The 26210-nt window shown below is 48.0% G+C and overlaps 2 protein-coding genes across 2 annotated transcripts in view; one reads left to right on the top strand and one right to left on the bottom strand.

Annotated features, from left to right (window-relative positions):
- The window catches only part of NPB (neuropeptide B), a 116998-nt gene that overhangs the window by 41821 nt on the left and 48967 nt on the right, over positions 1-26210 (bottom strand). The gene's annotated exons all lie outside the window — the stretch shown is intronic.
- On the top strand, positions 10757-26159 carry ARHGDIA (Rho GDP dissociation inhibitor alpha). Its single transcript, XM_066587916.1, has 6 exons — positions 10757-10973; positions 18910-19116; positions 19375-19458; positions 19843-19919; positions 20011-20074; positions 24740-26159. The coding sequence occupies exons 2-6, from the start codon at positions 18927-18929 to the stop codon at positions 24937-24939; spliced, it is 615 nt and encodes a 204-aa protein (XP_066444013.1). The 5' UTR covers positions 10757-10973; positions 18910-18926; the 3' UTR covers positions 24940-26159.

Here is a 26210-nt window from a genome sequence, read left to right as displayed (position 1 = left end):
GAGCGGTGAAGAACAAATCCTGCATCTCAGGAGGCTCAGAGCTTCAGGACAGACTGGAGTGAAAATCCATTCTGTTCAGGTTTTATTGACTGGTGGCTTTGTTGGCCATGATCATCTGCAACAAGTTTATAGAATACCCCATGCTGTAATGTAAATTAAACGGGCATTGGATGGTGGTTTTCATGCCCCATTATGAGATTGGGGGGGGGGGGGGGGGTGACTGACTGTCATTGTATGGTGGCATAATACCCACATGGCTGCTCTACCGACTAATGTAACCGGCACTGTGCTGGCCGTAGAAATGTACCCAACTGTAGCTTCAAAATATAATCTATAAAGCCTGATACCATCTTAATAAACCTATCACTAAATATATGAAGGCGTCGGGTGCTTTAAGTCACTTCTTGACAGTCGCAGCGTTGAAGGTAACACTGGGCACGGTTTATGTAGGTGGAAAGTCTGATGTACAAGCTAAACATGCATCAAATATGGTGGATGCATTCTCCATGCTGAACGAATGTCCCGAGAACTCTATTTGGTTTTTCCTTTTCTGTTAAAAGTACTATGAACTTTAACGCATCAACCCTTTGGCCTGCTTAACGGTGTACATTATCTACATTATCTAGTCACATTATCACCTAGCCATAGGATATGTGGGCTGCTGAGACCCACTGGGCTATGCCCTAACTGCAGGGCCACCACCCACCCCCAGGGAGGAGGACAAAATGGTGCGGCGCTCATATGTATAGCACCACTCTAACCATTAATGGAGCAGCGATGTGCATGTGCCACCGCAAATCCATCCAATGGGTGCTGTGAGCTCGCAGCGGTAAACCCCCACCAAGCAGACTTATCACATATCCTATGGATGGGTGATAAAAGTGAATGCTGGCACGACCACTTTAGGGTATGTTCCCAAGTAGCAAAAAAAAAAGGTGCCGATTGTCAATCCGCACCAAAACTCTGCCTTAACACAGCCATGGAAGATAAAAAAATTGGCACTGTAGATGTATTTTGTTTTTTTGAGGCGGATCCACAAGCAAATTTTACGATTTGAAAGGATGAAATCTGCCGCGGATCCGCACCCATCTGTACCTCCGGTGCAGCCTGCTGGTACGTGGTTTCCATTCTGGTCTTAATGCAGAGTTTGGTGTGGACTGTCCGCTGCAGCCAATCCTCTTTCCCAATGTGGGAACAGACCCTTAATTGTCAGCGCTCCGGCAGACCCAACCAGTTCATAGTTATTGGTCAGTACTGCAGTTCTGAAGCTAGGTACTTGATATTGGGTGTTGTGATATATAACATATATATATATATTCTTTTTTTTTTAAACACAAAATCGCTGAAGATTGGAGTTGAGAAACGATCTAGAAGTTCAGCTGCAGTAGCTTTAGGCGAATCCTCTCCGTGTAAGGGGGTGGGGGGAGGTGGTTTTTGGTGTCAAATATACAGCCAATTCTTTCACACAAACATAAATACCAGAGATGAGCGAGCGTACTCAGTAAGGACATATTCAAGCGAGTGTCGTCCTTACCAAGTACCTGCCTACTCACCCGCAAAGATTCGGGTTCCGGCGGGAGGGAGATCTCTTCTCCCCCTCCTACTCACTCCCGCAAGACAGCACTCGCCCCTGCCGGCACCTGAATCTTAGCTGGTTTGTCAAAATATGCCAAGTTGTTTTCTACCTGAGAGTAAAGTGTTAAAAAAACCTTTAGCAAACTCACTCACTTTAATCCTGCTGTAGTGATGGTCTAGATTTTGTAATGTTTAGGGTAAGTACTGGCAGAACAAGAGTTAAACATTACAGCTTTTGTGTCCCTTCTAAAACTGTGTGAAGGCGGCAAGAAGATACCATTTTAAAATACCACTTCATTAGCTGGCCGATCAAACTGCACTTTTGGGACATAAAAAACTAAAACAATAAACCCGTAATTGCGTATATTTCCAGTTCTGTTATTGGAAAAAAGATGGTCATGGGGAAATATTTTTTTTAAAAACCTGTATAAACTCTGATCATGTAAATAAGCTGCTGCTAAACCCTATTCATGGCCCGTCATAGGCATGTGCCCGTGTGACAGAGCCCTCACTGTGGAGTCGTGCATTACTGGGGATGGCAGCCTGTAATACAGACCACAATAGGCCGTGAATAAACCCATTGATGTCTATTCACGTTATATGCACAAACCAAATATGTGTAATATGGTGCGTATTCATGTCTGAGGAGCAAGCAGCAGGGTGAGCCGTCTGTAAGCCATGTCCTATAAGGAACAGTTAATGGATCTGGGAATGTTTACCTTGCAGAAGAGAAGGCTAAGAGGAGACTTAATAGCTGTCTACAGATATCTGAAGGGCTGTCATAGTGCAGAGGGATCAGCCCTATTCTCATTTACACAAGGAAAGGCTAGAAGCAATGGGATGAAACGAAAAGGGAGGACACAGATTAGATATTAGTGAGGGTGATCAATGAGTGGAACAGGTTGCCACGGGAGGTGGTGAGTTCTCCTTCAATGAAAGTCTTCAGATGCTGAACAGACATCTCTCTGGGATGACTTAGTGATCCTGCACTGAGCAGGGGGCTGGACCCGATGACCCTGGAGGTCCCTTCCAACTCTATAGCTTATATGAATGAACCTTTTCTGGATGGGGAATCGGCTGCAAAGCCTGGACCTTCTAAGGACCAACTGAGGGAGTCTTATCACCATCAGGACATATTCAGACTCCCGCCAGTTCAAGTACAACTAGACTGGAGACCTAGCAGAACCCTCTGGAAATATCAATGTACGTTCTATTAACTGGTGATCCGCATGCTGAAGTTATACTCTATATGGACAAAAGTTTTTTGGGCACTGTGGCCAATCGGCAAATCCTGAGTTTAACGTACGGCATGCTGGGAAGGGCATACGTAAAGTAAAAAGCGGCTCTCATTTTGTATTAACCATTCATCTGATCCGGCCCTTGTGGGACAAACAGGAGCGATGGGTACGACACCACCACCCTCACAACAATCTCTTCTCACAGCCTGGCACGAGAAATGGTGAACTATTCCTGCCCGGACTTAAAGAGAATTTGCAGAAAGTCTGCCTGGACGTGCGGCCGCTGTAATACAAGCAAGAGGAGGGCCGACGCGTTACTTAATAGAAGAATAAAGCCGTTTTTTTGAAAACCATGCAGTGTGCAGATTCTTTTGTCCATATAGCATATATCCATCATCTGAATACAATGGCTGTCTGTTGACTTACCGGCTAGTTACCAGTAGGTGGCACTATTAACTTGCTGAAGACAAGACTATCTGTGCCATTGCCAAAAAAGTACCCTACTGCCATCTATCTGTTGACCTGGTGTATTGGTTGCAGTAAGCACACTACTATGTAAGTGAGTGGCGGGTTAATCACTCACGGCTTCGCAAGGTCTGGGAGTGCTGGGGGTTTCCAGTATAATCTCTTGCAGGCTTTTATTATGGATTTCATTTACAGGTACGTAAAAAGTAAAATCCTCGGCTACGTGCGCGATTCCATCCGGACGTAGCGTTCACTTTTAGTTTTGGGTACACTGCTTCATTTTTACATGGTTTAGGAATTCACACTAATCTGCAGCACCCTCTATTGTGTCACCTGTGATGTGTGTTCTGCTCTAGTGCGCCACGAGCTGAGTACGGAGGGACGTGCCCGCCGGTGTGATGTGTGGCGCATAGCCTGGCACGGCAATGGTCTAGAATGTCAAAGGGCGAGTCATGCTGTCGCTATCAGGCAGCCAAGCTGTACCAGGTGACGAACTCTAGGAGGACTGAGCGACCGCTATTTAGGCCGGCTTCACGCGGACATATTTGTGCGTACACTATGCAGAGAATAGAGCCCATTGATTTCAATGAGTTCATTCACATGTCCGTATTTTACGTGCACATTTTGGTTGCATAAAGAAAATGGCGCCTGCTCTTTTTTTGAGCACCAAGGGTTGCCATCCATCAAACATAGGTTTTAATATGAAAAAAAAGTATTAAAACCATTTTCCTTGAGATACTCATTGACTAGAGTGGAAAGAAAGGTAGATTAAACGCCATATTTTTGACATTTGACCTCCGCTTACATGCCACCATGGCAGGTGACAGAGACTGGGGGATCCTCCCGTCCTCTATTGGCACCCTGCAATGCGATCTCGGGATGCTGATGACCTGCCATGGCAGACAGAGGCTTATTAACACCTCCAGATCTGCCAAGCATGCCCGCATGTCAGACCCTGCCCCTGGTCAAAGGTTAACTGTACTGCACTACATAAGTCAGGGTTTCCCAACTCCAGACGTCAAGGTACCCCAACGGGTCATGTTTTTTGGCAATGTCCGAGGCGCTGACAATTATATCACCCCTGCAATACTGGGGACATCCTGAAAACATGACCTATTGGGGGTCCATGAGGACTGGAGTTGGGGAACACCGACTGAGGCCGCTCTCACACTGGTGCTTTTTACCACGAATAGCCACGCTAATCGAAGTACAATGTGCTCAATCGCTGCATTTTTATGTGTATATACTGAGGAGAATCTACCTCCCATCTGTGTGTATATACTGAGGAGATTCTACCTCACCTCTGTGTATATATATACTGAGGAGAATCTACCTCACCTCTCTGTGTATATACTGAGGAGAATCTACCGCCCCTCTGTGTATATATATTGAGGAGAATCTACCTCCCCTCTATGTGTATATACTGAGGAGAATCTACCTCACCTCTCTGTGTATACACTGAGGAGAATCTACCTCACCTCTATGTGTATAAACTGAGGAGAATCTACCTCCCCTCTGTGTGTATATACTGAGGAGAATCTACCTCACCTCTATGTGTATATACTGAGGAGAATGTACCTCCCCTCTGTGTGTATATACTGAGGAGAATCTACCTCACCTCTGTGTGTATATACTGAGGAGAATCTACCTCACCTCTCTGTGTATATATACTGGGGAGAATCTACCTCACCTCTGTGTGTATATACTGAGGAGAATCTACCTCACCTCTGTGTGTATATACTGAGGAGAATCTACCTCACCTCTGTGTGTGTATACTGAGGAGAATCTACCTCCCCTCTCTGTGTATATATACTGGGGAGAATCTACCTCACCTCTCTGTGTATATACTGAGGAGAATCTACCTCACCTCTATGTGTGTATATACTGAAGAGAATCTACCTCACCTCTATGTGTATATACTGAGGAGAATCTACCTCACCTCTATGTGTATATATACTGGGGAGAATCTACCTCCCCTCTGTGTGTATATACTGAGGAGAATCTACCTCACCTCTATGTGTATATATACTGGGGAGAATCTACCTCACCTCTATGTGTATATACTGAGGAGAATCTACCTCACCTCTGTGTGTATATACTGAGGAGAATCTACCTCACCTCCGTGTATATATAGTGAGGAGAATCTACCTCCCCTCTGTGTGTATATACTGAGGAGAATCTACCTCCCCTCTGTGTGTATATACTGAGGAGAATCTACCTCACCTCTATGTGTATATACTGAGGAGAATCTACCTCACCTCTGTGTGTATATACTGAGGAGAATCTACCTCACCTCTGTGTGTATATACTGAGGAGAATCTACCTCCCCTCTATGTGTATATACTGAGGAGAATCTACCTCACCTCTGTGTATATACTGAGGAGAATCTACCTCACCTCTGTGTATATACTGAGGAGAATCTACCTCACCTCTGTGTGTATATACTGAGGAGAATCTACCTCCCCTCTGTGTGTATATACTGAGGAGAATCTACCTCACCTCTGTGTGTATATACTGAGGAGAATCTACCTAACCTTTATGTGTATATACTGAGGAGAATCTACCTCACCTCTGTGTGTATATACTGAGGAGAATCTACCTCACCTCTGTGTGTATATACTGAGGAGAATCTACCTCACCTCTCTGTGCATATACTGAGGAGAATCTACCTTACCTCCGTGTATATATAGTGAGGAGAATCTACCTCCCCTCTGTGTGTATATACTGGGGAGAATCTACCTCACCTCTATGTGTATATATACTGGGGAGAATCTACCTCCCCTCTGTGTGTATATACTGAGAAGAATCTACCTCACCTCTGTGTGTATATACTGAGGAGAATCTACCTCCCCTCTCTGTGTATATACTGAGGAGAATCTACCTCACCTCTCTGTGTATATACTGAGGAGAATCTACCTCACCTCTCTGTGTATACACTGAGGAAAATCTACCTCACCTCTGTGTGTATATACTGAGGAGAATCTACCTCACCTCTGTGTGTATATACTGGGGAGAATCTACCTCCCCTCTGTGTGTATATACTGAGAAGAATCTACCTCACCTCTGTGTGTATATACTGAGGAGAATCTACCTCACCTCTGTGTGTATATACTGAGGAGAATCTACCTCACCTCTATGTGTATATACTGAGGAGAATCTACCTCCCCTCTCTGTGTATATACTGAGGAGAATCTACCTCACCTCTGTGTGTATATACTGAGGAGAATCTACCTCCCCTCTGTGTGTATATACTGAGGAGAATCTACCTCACCTCTATGTGTATATACTGAGGAGAATCTACCTCACCTCCGTGTATATACTGAGGAGAATCTACCTCCCCTCTGTGTGTATATACTGAGGAGAATCTACCTCACCTCTGTGTGTATATACTGAGGAGAATCTACCTCACCTCTGTGTGTATATACTGAGGAGAATCTACCTCCCCTCTATGTGTATATACTGAGGAGAATCTACCTCACCTCTGTGTGTATATACTGAGGAGAATCTACCTCACCTCTGTGTGTATATACTGAGGAGAATCTACCTCCCCTCTGTGTGTATACACTGAGGAGAATCTACCTCCCCTCTATGTGTATATACTGAGGAGAATCTACCTCCCCTCTCTGTGTATATACTGAGGAGAATCTACCTCCCCTCTGTGTGTATATACTGAGGAGAATCTACCTCCCCTCTGTGTGTATATACTGAGGAGAATCTACCTCACCTCTGTGTGTGTATACTGAGGAGAATCTACCTCCCCTCTCTGTGTATATATACTGAGGAGAATCTACCTCCCCTCTATGTGTATATACTGAGGAGAATCTACCTCACCTCTGTGTGTGTATACTGAGGAGAATCTACCTCCCCTCTCTGTGTATATATACTGGGGAGAATCTACCTCACCTCTATGTGTATATATACTGGGGAGAATCTACCTCACCTCTATGTGTATATACTGAGGAGAATCTACCTCACCTCTATGTGTATATACTGAGGAGAATCTACCTCACCTCCGTGTATATACTGAGGAGAATCTACCTCCCCTCTGTGTGTATATACTGAGGAGAATCTACCTCACCTCTGTGTGTATATACTGAGGAGAATCTACCTCACCTCTGTGTGTATATACTGAGGAGAATCTACCTCACCTCTGTGTGTATATACTGAGGAGAATCTACCTCACCTCTATGTGTATATACTGAGGAGAATCTACCTCCCCTCTCTGTGTATATACTGAGGAGAATCTACCTCACCTCTGTGTGTATATACTGAGGAGAATCTACCTCCCCTCTGTGTGTATATACTGAGGAGAATCTACCTCACCTCTATGTGTATATACTGAGGAGAATCTACCTCACCTCCGTGTATATACTGAGGAGAATCTACCTCCCCTCTGTGTGTATATACTGAGGAGAATCTACCTCACCTCTGTGTGTATATACTGAGGAGAATCTACCTCCCCTCTATGTGTATATACTGAGGAGAATCTACTTCACCTCTGTGTGTATATACTGAGGAGAATCTACCTCACCTCTGTGTGTATATACTGAGGAGAATCTACCTCCCCTCTGTGTGTATACACTGAGGAGAATCTACCTCCCCTCTATGTGTATATACTGAGGAGAATCTACCTCCCCTCTCTGTGTATATACTGAGGAGAATCTACCTCACCTCTCTGTGTATATACTGAGGAAAATCTACCTCACCTCTCTGTGTATATACTGAGGAGAATCTACCTCACCTCTGTGTGTATATACTGGGGAGAATCTACCTCACCTCTCTGTGTATATACTGAGGAAAATCTACCTCACCTCTGTGTGTATATACTGAGGAGAATCTACCTCACCTCTGTGTGTATATACTGGGGAGAATCTACCTCCCCTCTGTGTGTATATACTGAGAAGAATCTACCTCACCTCTGTGTGTATATACTGAGGAGAATCTACCTCACCTCTGTGTGTATATACTGAGGAGAATCTACCTCACCTCTATGTGTATATACTGAGGAGAATCTACCTCCCCTCTCTGTGTATATACTGAGGAGAATCTACCTCACCTCTGTGTGTATATACTGAGGAGAATCTACCTCCCCTCTGTGTGTATATACTGAGGAGAATCTACCTCACCTCTATGTGTATATACTGAGGAGAATCTACCTCATCTCCGTGTATATACTGAGGAGAATCTACCTCCCCTCTGTGTGTATATACTGAGGAGAATCTACCTCACCTCTGTGTGTATATACTGAGGAGAATCTACCTCCCCTCTATGTGTATATACTGAGGAGAATCTACCTCACCTCTGTGTGTATATACTGAGGAGAATCTACCTCACCTCTGTGTGTATATACTGAGGAGAATCTACCTCCCCTCTGTGTGTATACACTGAGGAGAATCTACCTCCCCTCTATGTGTATATACTGAGGAGAATCTACCTCCCCTCTCTGTGTATATACTGAGGAGAATCTACCTCCCCTCTGTGTGTATATACTGAGGAGAATCTACCTCCCCTCTATGTGTATATACTGAGGAGAATCTACCTCACCTCTGTGTGTGTATACTGAGGAGAATCTACCTCCCCTCTCTGTGTATATATACTGAGGAGAATCTACCTCCCCTCTATGTGTATATACTGAGGAGAATCTACCTCACCTCTGTGTGTGTATACTGAGGAGAATCTACCTCCCCTCTCTGTGTATATATACTGGGGAGAATCTACCTCACCTCTATGTGTATATATACTGGGGAGAATCTACCTCACCTCTATGTGTATATACTGAGGAGAATCTACCTCACCTCTAGGTGTATATACTGAGGAGAATCTACCTCACCTCCGTGTATATACTGAGGAGAATCTACCTCCCCTCTCTGTGTATATACTGAGGAGAATCTACCTCACCTCTCTGTGTATATACTGAGGAGAATCTACCTCAGCTCTGTGTGTATATACTGAGGAGAATCTACCTCCCCTCTATGTGTATATACTGAGGAGAATCTACCTCACCTCTGTGTGTATATACTGAGGAGAATCTACCTCACCTCTGTGTGTATATACTGAGGAGAATCTACCTCCCCTGTGTGTATATACTGAGGAGAATCTACCTCACCTCTATGTGTATATACTGAGGAGAATCTACCTCACCTCTCTGTGTATATACTGAGGAGAATCTACCTCACCTCTGTGTGTGTATATACTGAGGAGAATCTACCTCCCCTCTATGTGTATATACTGAGGAGAATCTACCTCACCTCTGTGTGTATATACTGAGGAGAATCTACCTCCCCTCTGTGTGTATAATGTCGAACAAACTTAAACTTTGCCACAAACATGCTTTAAGTTTTATATTGAAAAAGTAAATTGGTCACAACTTGATTATTCAATGTGAAGCGAGAAAAACGCGCGGTCAGCTTAACGTGGCGTTTCCTGGGTAATGCGATAAACCGTGCAAAATGGTGAACGGATTTTATTGCTCGGTTCCTCTGAAGTAACCGCGACTTCATACAATTTTCCATGCGAACAACAGGTAAACATCGGTACCAAATAAACTGGGGCGAAGCCGGGTATATCAGCTGGATATATATTATACACATATACTTGCTATCTCAATAATTGTACTGACCCAAAGAATTAAATTAGTATATTATTTTTTTACTTTCTGCATATTTGCGCACCAAAAGTCCGCATAGAAGTCAATGGGGGCGCGCAATATGAAATTCGGAACTAATTAGCGCAAATGAACATGTCCTGCGGATAGAAAACGTACAGCAGAATACATTGATCTGCGCACAAAAATGCCTTGTTCCTTGCGCAAAAATGTATTTATTATGGCGTGCGGAATTACGCTCACATGTGTGCAGCCGGCCTAAGGGGTCACATATATCTATATTACTCCCCAAATCCACACCATTCGCAACCTGATTGGTTGTTTGGATTTACTCATTCCAGGTGATTGGTTGTTTGGGTTGGCTGATTCCTGGTGATTGGTTGTTTGGGTTGGCTGATTCCCGGTGATTGGTTGTTTGGGTTGGCTGATTCCCGGTGATTGGTTATTTAGGTTGGCTCGTGTAGAAGTGGGGAGTAAGAGGCTAATATGCTCAGGGGTCACATCCCCTATATGGCCGATCCTGTAAACGCTGCAGAATATCCGCCACGTATGAAGGCGCTGCAGTGTATAAGCGTATGGCTGTGGGCAGACATGTACCATAAGCATGCAGCTGTTTCCATATCATTGTGCCCGGCTTTACATTACAATAAGAGTGTTTATAATTGCGTATTATCGGTCGGGCAGCTTTGTCATCCGGCAGTACCATGTAAGCACAGTGTCCGTCTGTCCGGCAGGACTATGTGATCACCAGCAGCCAATCATATCGTCGCTTCTTATCACTAGGGAAGGAAAGGCGCCAGCAGGTTGGTTACCATGGCAACAGCCCGGCCTTTTGTCCTCACTAGTGGTCCTACAGGGAGGCGCCATTGTGGTAGCAGAGCCCGGCGGCAGACCGACAGCACCCGCCGCTCCGGGGCCCCGCACTCCGCTCTTCGTCTCCTCGCCGCGCGGGAGCACCAACAGGGCGGCCCCGGCCGGAAGTTACGCAGATCCCGGAAAGGAAGGCAGCAGCGCACGGCGGGGCGTGTCCGGCCATCATCCGCCATTCCTGAGGGTGGGAGCTGGAAGAGCGGGGAACGGAGCCGGCAGCGGTGAGTGTGGTCAGCGGAGCCGCTACAACCGGCGGCTGTGTGGGCAGCTCTATGGAGGCCGGCAGGAGGCGACACCTGCTACACACTGCCAGAGGCGGCGTCATTCATGGCGCACCCGTTATCAGCCGTGCCCCGTTATTCGCCCTGCCGTTACCTGACTTGCCCCATTATCCGCCTCGTTAGCTAACTTGCCCCGTTATCCGCCCTGATGCGCCCCATTATTTGCCCTAATGTGCCCCATTATCTGCCCTGATGCGCCCCGTTATCCGTTGTGCCCTGTTATTTGCCCTGATACGCTTCGTTATCTGACTTGCCTTTTCCGCCCTGATGCGCACCGTTTTTTGCCCTGATACGCCCTGTTACCTGCCGCGCCCCATTATCTGACTTGCCCCATTATCTGACTTGCCCCATTATCTGACTTGCCCCATTATCTGACTTGCCCCATTATCCGCCCTGCCCCATTATCCGCCCTGCCCCATTATCCGCCCTGCCCCATTATCCGCCCTGATGCGCCCCGTTGTCCGCCCTGATGCGCCCCGTTGTCCGCCCTGATGCGCCCCGTTGTCCGCCCTGATGCGCCCCGTTGTCCGCCCCGTTGTCCGCCCTGATGCGCCCCGTTGTCCGCCGCGCCTGTCTGAGCCTTACCTGACATGAGAAAACGTTGCACGCTCCATTAGTAGGTGTTGACGGGGTGCTGCAGCTGATAGTAGAGCCAGAGGCACAGGAAGCGGGTGCAGCGGCGCCCCCAACCGCTCATGTCAGGTGCCCAGCCCATAAAACGTTTGGCCAGCTTGTGCCACGCCCCCTCGTAGCCCCGTCTCTTCTGCGCTGTGGATGGACCGCACGGCGCGCCGTCAGACATGGGCAGTACAGTTTTTTTCCCTGTGCCACTGCCTAGTGATGACATGGAGTCCGCGCCCTTTCCGCAGTGTCATTATGGGGGGCCGTGGACGCCCTTTCCGCAGTGTCGTTATGGGGGGCCGTGGACGCCCTTTCCGCAGTGTCGTTATGGGGGGCCGTGGACGCCCTTTCCGCAGTGTCGTTATGGGGGGCCGTGGACGCCCTTTCCGCAGTGTCGTTATGGGGGGCCGTGGACTCCCTTTCCGCAGTGTCGTTATGGGGGGCCGTGGACGCCCTTTCCGCAGTGTCGTTATGGGGGGCCGTGGACGCCCTTTCCGCAGTGTCGTTATGGGGGGCCGTGGACGCCCTTTCCGCAGTGTCGTTATGGGGGGCCGTGGACGCCCTTTCCGCAGTGTCGTTATGGGGGGCCGTGGACGCCCTTTCCGCAGTGTCGTTATGGGGGGCCGTGGACGCCCTTTCCGCAGTGTCGTTATGGGGGGCCGTGGACGCCCTTTCCGCAGTGTCGTTATGGGGGGCCGTGGACGCCCTTTCCGCAGTGTCGTTATGGGGGGCCGTGGACGCCCTTTCCGCAGTGTCGTTATGGGGGGCCGTGGACGCCCTTTCCGCAGTGTCGTTATGGGGGGCCGTGGACGCCCTTTCCGCAGTGTCGTTATGGGGGGCCGTGGACGCCCTTTCCGCAGTGTCGTTATGGGGGGCCGTGGACGCCCTTTCCGCAGTGTCGTTATGGGGGGCCGTGGACGCCCTTTCCGCAGTGTCGTTATGGGGGGCCGTGGACGCCCTTTCCGCAGTGTCGTTATGGGGGGCCGTGGACGCCCTTTCCGCAGTGTCGTTATGGGGGGCCGTGGACGCCCTTTCCGCAGTGTCGTTATGGGGGGCCGTGGACGCCCTTTCCGCAGTGTCGTTATGGGGGGCCGTGGACGCCCTTTCCGCAGTGTCGTTATGGGGGGCCGTGGACGCCCTTTCCGCAGTGTCGTTATGGGGGGCCGTGGACGCCCTTTCCGCAGTGTCGTTATGGGGGGCCGTGGATCGGACACCTTCCATTGACTTCAACAGAAGCCGTCCACGCAAAAATAGAACATGCTGCCATTTTTCCTCCGCAAATCGCTATTGATTTCCGCTCGTGGGCAGGCAAAAGCAGTTTTTAAATTCGCCCGCATGCAGGCGGCCTTAGTCCTCGCAATAAAGGGGGCCTCCTCAGATGGTAATGTTGTTGCTCCGCCGTATCCGGTAGGTGGGGGTCTGCCGGGGACCCCATCAGCTGTATACAGTGTGCGCCTGGCACAGCGCTAAATGTACAGTTACCTGAATCGGACTGAGCTGCCCTCAGGTCATGTGACTGATGAATGCGGCGGTGGCCTCTAAACACAACTGATCATTGGGGTCCTGAGCAGCAGACCCCACTAATCTGGTACTGATGACCTATTCCAAGTATCACTCATAACTGTCTTAGCCAACACAAACTGCTTGGAGGTTTCAGCTCTGAAGCCTGGATTAGGTGAGCGCAGCTCTGTCAGCATCGGCACGCGTCGGTCTCACTTCTTTATGTAGCTTAGTTCTGTACACTGGTAGAGGTGGGCGGCGTTGGCTTTATGCGGGGGTCTCCCGCTGACACCTTTTCTCTGCCTGTTCTGTACAATCAGCGGTATATTCCTACAAGCAGCTGATGACTTCTAGCAAAAGCAGAGAACCTCACCAGCGTGCCTCATATTAACCCCCATCCATCGTCCCTGCCTGTGGGGGGCACTTCCTGACGGATGTGTATGAGATGGTGATCACCGGGCAGCACTAAGCCTTGGGTCACATTGGTCAGTAAGCAGGCAGGTTAGTAAGGGCTCGGACACTAGATCTGGGGGCACAGTAACCGAGCAAGTGTTGGAGCAGAGAGTGTAGTTGCTCGCTCTCCCCTCCCGCACGCACCTTGTGTAAACAGGGAAGTGCTCAGCACAGAGCAGCGGCCAGGAGAATAGCAGGAGAAGGGATTGTTTTATTTCTCGGCCAGGTTAATTGACTAACGAGCTGAATGCGTTATATACTCAGCCAGCGGCCTACTGAAGGTCCCCTTAAGGGCCACTCCAGTGATTTTATATGCATTCCTTATGTAGCTCTCCCCCCAGTATATATAGGTGGGCTACTGTTAGCTTGGTTAGGTATTGCTTTCTGTCTGAAGCCTCCTCTTCCTCAGATGTCATGTGATCTCAGATTTACTTTGGGTTATGATCTCTGAAACTAGTCAGCCTGTGTGATACTGTTGCATGAATGCTACAACAGAAACAGCCGGTATTGGTGTATCTTGATGCCACCAAAAGTTGTGGTGGAGTCAAGAAAGTGAGTGTTTGACAGGGGGTTGCGGCCCTCTGTTACTGATTGGCTGTCCAACTGTCTCCCCGTCCTGCCCCTCACATGTCCTGTAGCCAGTGGCATCCGGCATGCAGGGGCGGCTATCTCCTCGTCCTGGACCTGACAGCTGCTGGAGGCAGCGGTGGGGTCCGCGGCGGTCAGGAGTTTTCAGCGCTGCTGCTGCTGTCGACCACACTGCGGCGTACATAAAGCCCCGAGCGGCCGGTCTTCAGTTTAGCCCGCTGCTGTTGTGCCACAGAGCGGTGAGCAGCGGCTGTGCTGGGGAGTCAACTGCGCTGTGGTGGAAAAGAAAGTGCTGCGCACAGCCGGCGGTCGGCACTTCAGTGCGACATATAGGTGAGTGCTACGGCGTGCCGGAGGGGCCCTGGTTAAATTTCCCGAACAGCAATGGCGGCAGCTGCAGCCCTGTACTCTATGTGCAGGAGGCTTAAAGGGGTTGTCCCGAGAAAGCAAGTGGGGTTCAGCACTTCTGTATGGCCATATTAATGCACTTTGTAATATACATCGTGCATTAAATATGAGCCATACAGAAGTTATTCACTTACCTGCTCCGTTGCTGGCGTCCTCGTCTCCATGGTGCCGTCTAATTCCAGTGTCTAATCTCCCGATTAGACACGCTTGCGCGGAAGGGTCTTCTCCCTTCTCTTGGGTCTCGGCACGAGCGGAGTTCTGGCTCCGCCCACTTCTACGCGTCATCGCGTAGCTCCGCCCCGTCACGTGTGCCAATTCCAGCCAATCAGGAGGCTGGAATCGGCAATGGACCGCACAGAGCCCACGGTGCACCATGGGAGAAGACCCGCGGTGCATCGTGGGTGAAGATCCCGGCGGCCATCTTGCTAAGGTAAGGAAGAAGTCGCCGCAGCGCGGGGATTCGGGTAAGTACTAAACGGTTTGTTTTTTTTAACACATGCATTGGGTTTGTCTCGCGCTGAATGGGGGGCCTATTGAATAAAAAAAACAAAAACGTTTCGGCGCGGGACAACCCCTTTAAGCGCTGCACACCGGTGGTGGAGAGCAGCGGCTTAGCAGATAGCAATGCCGGCAGCAGAAGTGGGGTCAGGAGTATATGTGCGGCAGCCTTACGTGGTGCACAGCGGCAGGGGGTGCCCGCATAAATGAACCGAGCACTTTGCTTGCTCCACAGACACACTGGGATACAGCCGCTCCTCCACACTGGTGGCTACAGGACCTGTGAGGGGCAGGATAGGGGAGACAGCCGGACAGCCAATCAGGAACAGGGGGCAGCAACCTCCTATCAAACACTCAGTATCTTGACTCCACCACAACTTCAGGTGGCATCAAGATACACTAATACCGAAACAGCCTAGAGGAGGACACAGACACTCCTGTCACCGTTACTTATGACGATCACACAGGTATAATAGAGGAGATCACAGCTCATCCTCCTAACTGTGCACTTATGGGCTGCAGCTTAATTAGGTGACTATAGAAATTAATAATTAAACTGTCCCCCCAGCAGGCAGAAGTAGTATAGCCTCAACTCCAGCTAATGCTGAACTGATGCATCATTGGATTGATGTGAAAGTTAAAAAAAAATCACCATCAAAATGGTGCTTGTTAGGTATCAGACAGGGGCTGCACTGCATGGAAGTGACTGGGACTTACAGAGGAGACCCCCAGAGTGTGACAGGCATCGGGGTGGGGTTGTGTTTGTAACTGCAGACGAGGCTTGTGTTGATTTGCAGTTACAAGCGTTGGCCACTTTACGGAGGTCGGCGCAGAGACTTCCACTCCGACCTCTGTGTATTTGCAGCACTGACAGCATGCGCTCGCTCGGCTGATCAGTTGGGGTCCTGAGCGACGGCCCCCAGCCGATCAACTACTGATGACCTATCCTGATAATAGGTCATCAATAGTATTTCACTGGAAAACCCCATTTTAAGGTGAGAATTGGCACGGTTCTTAGAGGCTTGTCCAGGATTAGATAATCCTCTCTGTACATGGCAGGAATGACTGGAGTTGTAGTCATTGATGCATCATCGATGATGTCATTGGGTGCCCCCATCTGCTGCTCAGGACCCCCGCTGGCCTTGCACACGGGGCTGATTTCTGCAGTAGCAGCCGCCTCCCTTTCCACCGCTGTGGCTCGGCTTACTGCTGCAGTTCACGTTCCCATTCATTTCAGTGGAAAGTTGGCCTTCAGCATCCTGCTGGGCCGGTGGATGAACACGGCCGAGGGACGCGGTATTGCTGTGTGGAGAAAGGAGTGTAGAATCAGTAACTCGGTGTCTACAGGTACATTTACCCAGGACTACTGCCGTCCCATAGGCTGTCGCCTGATTATCGCTCCGCAGTGGTAGCTGTTCAGTGGATGGAGCCGGACGGAGGTCTTGTGGCCCTCCCGCTGCCATCCACAGTAAACAGGCAGCTGTTCATAGTTGGACTGCCTGTTCTCACAGCCCGTCAGTTGTTTGGTTTTTAGATTTGCTATAAACCAAGCGACTCGGACAAGCGAGTGATTTCTGTCGTTGGCTGTGTGTACACGGGATAACTTGTCGCACAAATTCAGTAAAGGTCCTTAACGGAGTGTAGGGATCGCAGAATTCGCACATTGGAACTATTTAGGCTGGGTTCACACAGGGCGGATTTGCCGCAGAAATTCCGTCCGGAATTTCACTATGGCAAATCCGCCTGAGGCCGCTAATCCCGGGGTTAGCCAGCCATGTGGACGGGATTTGTCAAAAATTCACTTCCGCACAGGACGGCCTATCTGTCACGCCAAAGCGAGCAGAAGCCGGCGCGGATTTCCCGGCTGCAGATGTCTTTTTTTTTTGTGTGTTTTTACGTTGCGCCGCTGTCTGCTTTTCCATTTCAGCTAAGCCACTCCAAAACCCACGGCACAGTGCTCCGGGTTTTGAAGCAGCGCTTTCCAGGCGGGAATCTCATGTTTTTTCGCTGCGTCAAAACTGCGAGATTTCCGCTGGGAACACGTCCCGTGTGACCCCAGCCTTAGTGAGGGGCTTAGTGTCTGTCGTGGGGGGGGGGGGGGGGGGGGTGGCTGTGACCCCAACAGTCCACATTACTGCTCCCCTCTGCATAGCCTGAAGCCATCGTGTTCTGGGGCATCACATGCAGCAAGGTGCTTTACTTGGAATGACGCTCATACGAGTGAACGATAATTGTTCGGTCTAAGTGCCGCCAACGCTGATCACTTTTCATTTGTCGGTAATCGTACGCAGGCCTAATCATCGTTGGCTCGTTCGCTGATCGTGGAGTTTAAATCCCGCTCATTCAGTCCGTCTCACAGAGGGGAAGGAAACGGAACTGAAATCTATTAACACCAAGAAAACGAACTACATTCGAGTCACTTGTGAATGCTTAAAGATAAGTTTGGATGGAAGTTACCTTGAAAATGCATCCATCCATCGCCCTGCGTGGTGGGGGAGGGGAGGGGCGCTACCATTGAACATTGTCTGATACTTCCTCTTTCTGAGGAAATCCTGTAGCATTGCTGCAGTTAAATTCCCTTCAGCAGAAGGCTGCTGGGGCAGATTGTATGTAGTCATGTAGTAGTATCTGCTGGATACAGCTAATGAATGTGAGGGCCCGGAGTAGGGGTTAAATGGGCCCATCCAAACCCTAAATCCGCCGGAGTCTCTGCCTAACTTCTGTGCTGTCTAAACTAAGAACAGTACTGAAAAATCTGCACCGATATCTGTAAATATATCATAGATTACGCATATAAAATAGATTTGCAGATTTTTCCGTACTGCTTTTAGTTTAGACAAGTCAGGCAGACTCTGTGCCAGGTTTATAGGCGTTGGACCCTTTTCTTGGCTGGCTTACCTAACTCCAATCTAGTATGCCACAATAATGGTGCACGCCATTAATGAACCCGGTGTATTTAACATCCCCACTTCATCATGCCTTCTCTTCAGCTGTCTAGGGAGACGTAAAGAAAGTGTCACTTAAAGGAGTTGTCTCACATCTGCCGCTACCTGGAACACAACCCTGGCATGCCCTGCCTCGTGGTGCCCCCTGGCATGCCCTGCCTCGTGGTGCCCCCCGGCATGCCCTGCCTCGTGGTGCCCCCCGGCATGCCCTGCCTCGTGGTGCCCCCCGGCATGCCCTGCCTCGTGGTGCCCCCCGGCATGCCCTGCCTCGTGGTGCCCCCCGGCATGCCCTGCCTCGTGGAGCAGCAGCAGACGTTCGCTTCAACTGGACCACCAAAAGCTGTTTCCGTCAGTCCCGTTGAAGTGAATGGAGCAGAGGTGCTCATGTGCCTTCTGTTTTTGGACACACCAGGGTTGTTGTGGGAATACATGTGCTGTATGGCATGTATGCTGCTCCCATACACCAGTACATGCCCCTCCTGCTGCCAGCTGAGTATGTGTTCTAGGCAATGCTCTGTGAGTTAAGGCTGCTCTCACAATGGTGTTAGGGTCAGTTCAGGATTTCCATCTCTGCTCTATTTTTGGAGGAGAAAAACTGAAATAAAATAGAAAAAAAAAAGGATCCCTTTTTTCTTTTTTAGACCAATGGAGGGGAAAAAACAGCTTCCGTTTACCTTCCGTCAGATTTTTAATTTTTTTTTTAATGAAAATGTTGCGCTCGGACCGTTGTCCTCCAAGTCCTCACTTGTATGCTGATTAAGCTTTATATATAACTGGAAAGCCCCCTTATCATCACTGATGAGGTCTGCCTGTACTGTTAAAGCTCACGTATATATATTTCTCTCTCCCATTTAATTATAAAGGGTGCCCTCTCTGAAACATGGCTGAACACGAACCCACTTCAGAGCAACTTGCGCAGATTGCGGCAGAGAACGAGGAGGATGAGCATTCTGTGAACTACAGGCCTCCGGCGCAGAAAACCATTGAGGAGATCCAAGCTCTGGATCAGCATGATGAGAGCCTGCGCAAGTACAAGGAGGCTCTGCTGGGTCCTGTTCCCTCCACAATCGGTGAGCGCGGCACGTATATAATGATTTGGGCAGTGCTGTGGTTGGAGGCTGCATGAAGATTATAGGTCCTCCTTTTCTTACAAAGGCTTCCTTCAGCCTCCCCTCGTCCTCCGTAAACATACGGATTGGGCAATTAACAACCTATGGAATAGACTTTGTATATGTGAGAGCAGGGGCTGACGATGAGTACAATTTGTGTTCAGAGCTACATGAGGCTATAAATAATATAGATTTTTTTTTTTTCCCCTCTCCTATAAGATCCTAACACTCCAAATGTCGTCGTAACCAAACTAACCTTGGTATGTGGAGATGCTCCTGGCCCCCTTGAATTGGACCTAACAGGTAAGCCTCACTTAACCTGCGAGAGATCTTGCTGATGCAGTATGTTGTGTCTTGTTGCTGTGCTCAGTGTTGCCCGTGACCTAAAACTGTCTTCCACAACCTCACCTTTTTGTACCACAGTATAAGACAAGTACATGAGAAAAAAATTAACATGACTTCATCAGTGTTCAGTATGCGACTGAATGTTTTTAGAAATGTAGAAAAAAAGATAGCAGAGGAGAACCCCCTGGACTCGTTCTGTTTTATCAGTGTCTGTAGATGCGGTCTCCAGAACTGAACGCCGTATTCCACATGTGGTCTCGCCTGTACAGCGGGATCACAGTCTTCTTTTGGACTGGTAATACCTTTAATCTGTTCTTTCTTTTTGTTTTTTGTGCGCTTCAGGAGACCTTGAGAAGTTTAAGAAACAATCATTTTGCCTTAAAGAAGCTGTTGAGTACCAAATTAAAATCAGTTTTAAGGTGAGGATGCTGAACGGTCTATAAACGAGGATGTAGCGTTATTGGTGATGTGATGGCGCCAAGTTTAACCCGGTCTTCCTTGCTTCATCAGGTTAACCAGGAGATCGTGTCCGGACTGAAATATCAACAGCAGACATATAGAAAAGGTGTAAGATGTAAGTGTTTGTCTAAGACCGAATTCCGCTACATCCATTGTACTTCTGTGATCACCTGCTGACTTCACATGACAGTGAAACAAGCCGTTACTTAAAGGGAACCTGTCACCCGATCTGTAGGCAGCAGGTTATAGAGCCGGAGGACCTGAATAGATGGATGATAGATGATCTCTGTCTCCGGAGTAAATAATAGGAGCCGTTTGATTTAAAATGCAGTCAGTTTAAACCAGCAGATTAACCGTCTCAATCTTTCTTTTGATCAATCTTTTTGTCGTTGTACCAGTGAATGGAAACGATTGAATGATCGATGTCTAAACCAAGCGCTATGTGAATGAGGGACGCAAGCCTTAACGGTGTGTGATGGCACTAATTGCTGGGCATCACCTGTACTTGGTGGTGCAGCAGAGCAGTTATCAGGAAAATTTGAGTTCTAGCAGATGCCACCAGTGCTGGTGTAATACTTACCTAAAAATGCTTTAAAAAATGTTAGTTTTGTTTTCTTTTGTCAATTAACAGAATGCAAAAAAGAACTATATCAAATCCATATTTGGTGTGATCACCCTTTGCCTTCCAAGCAGCATTCATTCTTCTAGGTACGCTTGCACACAGCTGTTTTTGAAGGAGCTCTGCAGGGAGGTTGCTCCAAAGCTCTTCTGTAGATGTAGGCTAGCACAAATCCTTCTGTCTTTGCATGTAATCCCAGACAGACTTGATGTTGAGATCAGGCTTCTGTGGGGCCATATCATCACTTCCAGGGCTCCTTGTTCTTCACGCTGAAGATAGTTCTTAATGACATTGGCTGAATGTTTGGGGTTGTTGTCCTGCTGCAGAATATATTTGGAGCTAATCGGACTCCCTGATGGTATTACATGATGGATAAGTATCTGTATTTTTCAGCACTGAGGACACCGTTAATTCTGACCAAATCCGCATCTCCTTTTACTGAAATACAGCCCCAAATTTACAAGGGAGACTCTACCATATTTCACTATTTCCTGCAGACTCTCATTATTGTACCGCTTCTCACCATACTTCACTGCTGCGTGCAGACACTCATTATTGTACCGCTCTCCACCATGCTTCACTATAGTCTGCAGACACTCATTATTGTACCGCTCTCCACCATGCTTCACTATAGTCTGCAGACACTCATTGTTGTACCGCTCTCCACCATGCTTCACTGCTGCCTGCAGACACTCATTATTGTACTGCTATTTCACCATGCTTCACTGCTGCCTGCAGACACTCATTATTGTACTGCTATTTCACCATGCTTCACTGCTGCCTGCAGACACTCATTATTGTACCGCTCTCCACCATGCTTCACTGCTGCCTGCAGACACTCATTATTGTACTGCTATTTCACCATGCTTCACTGCTGCCTGCAGACACTCATTATTGTACCGCTCTCCACCATGCTTCACTGCTGCCTGCAGACACTCATTATTGTACTGCTCTCCACCATGCTTCACTATAGTCTGCAGACACTCATTATTGTACCACTCTCCACCATGCGTCATTGTTTCCTGCAGACACTCATTATTGTACCGCTTCTTGCCATGTTTCACTCTAGTCTGCAGACACTCATTATTGTACCACTCTCCAGCCCTTCAACAAACAACATATTTTGACTCTTCGGTCCTGGGCTCCTGCTGCCATTTATCTGGACCCCAGTTCTTATGTTTTCATAGTTGAATAGTTGAGTCGCTTGACCTTGTTTCTATGTCGATGGAATGGCTTTTTGGCTGCTATTCTTACTTGAAGATCACTACTGGCCTGACTTATCCACACAGTAGATGGGTGTACCTGGATCCCACTAGTTTTTGCCAGTTCTGAGTAGATTTGAGCTGAACATCTTCTGATTTCAAAGGGAAGTAAGCATGATGTGTCTTCTGCTTTCCTTGGCCGACCACTGCTTCTTCAGTCCTTGACGTTGCCCATTCTTTTTTGCTTCTTCAAAAGAGCTTGAGCAGCACATCTTTAAACCCAAGTCTGCTTTTAAATCTTTGCCTGGGAGAAACCTTACTGATGCAGTATAACTACCTTGTGTCTGGTTGCTGTGCACAGTCTTGCCATGGTGCATGACCTGTGACCTGAAACTGTCTTCCACAACCTCGCCTTTGTAGCACAGTTTGGCTGTTCCTCACCCAGTTTTAAGCCCCCTTCACAGCTGTTTCTATTTCAGTTAGTGACTGTTTTAACCTACACATGAAAATGATGGTCATTATCACCTGTTTGGTATAATTGGTTAATCACACACTTAACTGTAATCCTACACAATCCCTGACTTTGTACAAATGTTCCTGGAAGAACTGATGCTGCCTAAAACTTTTGCACAGTAGTGTAGCTTTGTGTAAACAGATTCAGTCTAACTTGCATTTTATTCATGTAAATCCTTACCTGCTCCTTCTGAGGGTCCTTTTAGACGAGCTAATTTATTGTTTGAACGAGTGAGTAACCTCATCGTTAGGGCTTATTTAGACGACCGTATATCAGCCGGGTATTCACGCCGGCCGATATACGGCGTCCCTCTCTGCAGGTGGAGGAGGCTGGAAGAGCCGGGAGCAGTGCTCTGAGCCCCCGCCCCCTCTCTGCTTCATCTCCACCCCCTGGCACAATTTGCAATGAGAGGAGGCGGGGCAGAGCTAAGTCCTGTGAGTTGGCTCCGCCCCTGTTCAGCCCTTCCATTGCAAATAGTGCTGAGGGAGCAGGAGCTCGGTGCACTGCTCCTGGCTCTTCCAGCCTCCTCCCCCTGCAGAGAGGGCCGGCGTGAATACCCGGCCAATATACAGTCGTCTGAATAAGCCCTTAGCCTGTTTGCTCTCGTGCAGCCTGTTTCGATAGGTGGATACATTGTTGGCTCGTTCAAATGAGAAATCGTGCAGTCAGTACCATTTGTTGCCTAAGTGAATGAGAACGACTTATAAACCAAACCATAAGTGAACGAGCCAACCATGGTTTTTATGCCCGTGTAAAATAAAGAATAAGCGAAAAGCGAACAATTCCCATTCGTCGTCCAGTTGCTGCTTTGTGTTTAGACTGAACGATTATTACACACTTTTGCGCATTTTAGATGGAATTACATCATTCCAAAAAAATCAGTCTTGGGGCCTTCAGTTTAGGGGTCCAGCGGCTGGTCTGATCAGTGATTGATAGCATTCCTTGTCTTATGACAACCAATTGATATAGCTGTTGATCAGGGCTAGCTTAGATTTCTCTTACATGGGCCGAGAATAGCTGGTATGGGGATGAATTCTCATCAGCACGATCTTTGTGCCCACAGAGCTGTAATTGGTCGGCTGTATATCTCCTTCTGTTTGTCAGCTGATTGTTCTCCCTTTTACTTGGCCTGATAATCGAATGGGTGCGGCAAATGCGTAGTACAGATTTAAAAAATGTTTATCTTTCCTGTGCCATCGCTAGACGATGACAAGGAATCTGCGATCTCTCTGCAATGTCAATTGTGGGTGGGCTGCAGGTTGGATGGCTTTCCTTTACATCGCACGAAAATGGAGCATGCTGCAATGGATTTGATTTATTTTCTTTTTTTCTTTCCTCTGCTCACGGAAACTGCAATTGGTTTCTGAGTGTGCAGGAAGAATTGATTTCCCATAGCATTTGCTGCAACAATGCATTCCGCAATGCAAATCTGTTTGTGTGCGGGCGGCCCAAACTTAATAGGATATTAACACTATATATGTCTGCTCAGCTGCTGCTGTTCTATAACATGCTGTCTGCAGAACTTACTGCATTTTCAATGTGATGGGTTCCCTTTATACAGGTGACTAGTACCAGTGTTTCTGGTGGCGCTAATTAGTGATATAAAATATTGAAAGGGATTAGAGTTGGTCACAGGTCCTAAACCAGCAGAGCCGGACAGCAGCCGTTTGCTTACAGGACCTGTGATGTCAGCATCATGTGATCAGTCACAGGGGTTCTGAGCTCTGCTCCTGATCACAGGTCCTGTAAGCACATGGCTGCTGTCAGGCTCTGCGTGTTTTAGGATCTTTTATGATGTCACTGTCATGTGATTAGGGGCGGATCTCGGAGCCCCCATGACTAATCACAAGACACTGACGTCATCACATGTAACTCACACAGTCACACCTCACATTTACAGACAGGTGGTCATTAGTATTTTGATTCTGGGGTTAATGTAGTATGTCTATGGGTGCAGCCTCATTCTTTGTTCCTCCAAAAGATGAGGTTCCAGGGGACTTATATCACTCATTATAAGCGTTTTCTTGCCTGCACATAATACATGTCAGATACTAATAAGAAGGGAAACTTGATCTTGCCAGTCTTTTTAAATTAGTGATATCTACGCGCCACCTGCGGCCGTAGTCACATGGCTGTATGCACCCTCCGTGCGCCACGTCTCATAAGTAGGCGGATCTAGGTCTAGCTAACAGAGCAGTTGCACTATATTGTTAATTGTTATCATGAAAACATCTACTTTGTTCACGATCTCTGGTTCTTATCAGTGACTGTAAACTATTTACAATGATGGCCTGTGCTGATGGTGCGCAGCTCTCATGTTATCGACCCGGATGTAATGAACCATGCTCGGGTCCATCATGTTACAGGTTATGGGGAAAGTTGTCAAATTGTGCGGAGACCTTGAGATGTTTTAACCTTGCGGTAATGAAAACCTTTTTCTTCCAGTGGACAAGACAAACTATATGGTTGGAAGTTACGGTCCCCGTGTGGATGAATATGAATTCTTCACTCCAGTAGAGGAAGCCCCCAAGGGCTTGTTGGCCAGAGGCTCTTACAACATCAAGTCCCTCTTCACCGATGATGATAAAAGCAATCACCTCTGCTGGGAGTGGAACCTGAACATCTGTAAAGAATGGAAGAACTAGGTCTGCCCAGAAATGCCCTCTTTTGGGGGTCTATTACACCCCTCTGTCCTCCAACTCTGAGAGAAGCTGCCGGATTGTGTCCCAATTCTGTACCATGTGGTGTCTCCTCCCACAAGCTCCTCCCCGTGCCCCCTTAAAAAAAAAAATGCCAAGTGGGATTGACATTTCTGCCTTGTGTGGGCATCGTTTGCCTTGCCCTCTTCTCCCCTCCTATGTATCCTGCAGGATGGCTGGGAGGAAGGAGTGTGCCCTGCCTGCCCGTGTTATTGTGCCTGGCCTCATAATTGGCAGCCGCTTCATTCCAACGACTTCTTGCCGTTCCCTCCTTTCTTCAGTTTATTCCACCTCACTACCGCCTTATGATCTTTGCCTGGTCCGCCATTTCATTACCAATTAAGATATGTTATTTTTTTTTTTCACTTGTAGCCATGTTGCCTTAATGATTTTTGCATTTGTTGCAGTAGGGGCATTGCCCGATTGGTTAAACGTGTGCCTCACTTTTTAAGTCTGCCTAGTGTGGCATCCCACAAGTGGGTGAAGTCACTTGCAAATCCTGGAGAAAGCTGCTTATAGTCCACATTGCCAGGATGAGATCACTTTTATAGGCACTTATCTGAAGGTTTTTTTTTTTGTTTTTTTTTCCCCCACTCCAGCGCAGATTTCTATAGGACCAAACGTAATATGAAATTTGTCATTGTCAGTCCTCCATCCATGGGCCACAGGGGCTGGAATACCCACTTTATAGTATATGGACTTGAGTGTGTCATGTGCCAGTGTATCGAGAGCTGCTTGTCTGTAGTCGGTCTGCTTCAGCATACACCATGTCCGTATGGCACTTAGAATAGATGATCCTAGAGATACGCCATATTAACACTAGTACTGACATATGAATGTGGGGTTTTAGCTCAGACTGGCTGCTTTACATCCTTGGGGAAAGTTGTAAGAAGTGCTCTTCCTTTTGGATTCTCAGTATTTTCTTGCCTTGATTTGAAGTCCTTCCTCTGATCGTACTTCCACATTCGCCATTCCACCCTGGGAACTCCTGGGGTCTCTGTATCGCTGCAGCCTGGAGAGTCTTGGGGGAGTTGATCAAGGCACAGAAGATTTGTGGTTTATTTTGTATTTGCTTTGTCTGTAAGATTTCCCAGAAGCCAGAATAGCATGATTACAGCGGTCATCTGCTTCCTTCTAATGATGAATAAAATGATTCCAGCTGGCGACCCCGTGCCTCCTGTGTACCTTAATCGGCATCGATCTGTCTGTTGCTACAG

The sequence above is a fragment of the Eleutherodactylus coqui genome, chromosome 13, assembly GCF_035609145.1.
Source record: "Eleutherodactylus coqui strain aEleCoq1 chromosome 13, aEleCoq1.hap1, whole genome shotgun sequence".
Classification (NCBI taxonomy): domain Eukaryota; kingdom Metazoa; phylum Chordata; class Amphibia; order Anura; family Eleutherodactylidae; genus Eleutherodactylus; species Eleutherodactylus coqui.
This window is presented reverse-complemented; position numbering and strand designations above follow the sequence as displayed.

Excerpts from the sequence above, each read along its gene's own strand:
- ARHGDIA (XM_066587916.1), top strand. The coding sequence starts at position 18,927 with ATGGCTGAACACGAACCCACTTCAGAGCAACTTGCGCAGATTGCGGCA. Across the intron at positions 19,920-20,010 it reads AAATTAAAATCAGTTTTAAG|GTTAACCAGGAGATCGTGTC; the intron begins GTGAGGATGCTG and ends TTGCTTCATCAG. Across the intron at positions 20,075-24,739 it reads ATATAGAAAAGGTGTAAGAT|TGGACAAGACAAACTATATG; the intron begins GTAAGTGTTTGT and ends TTTTTCTTCCAG.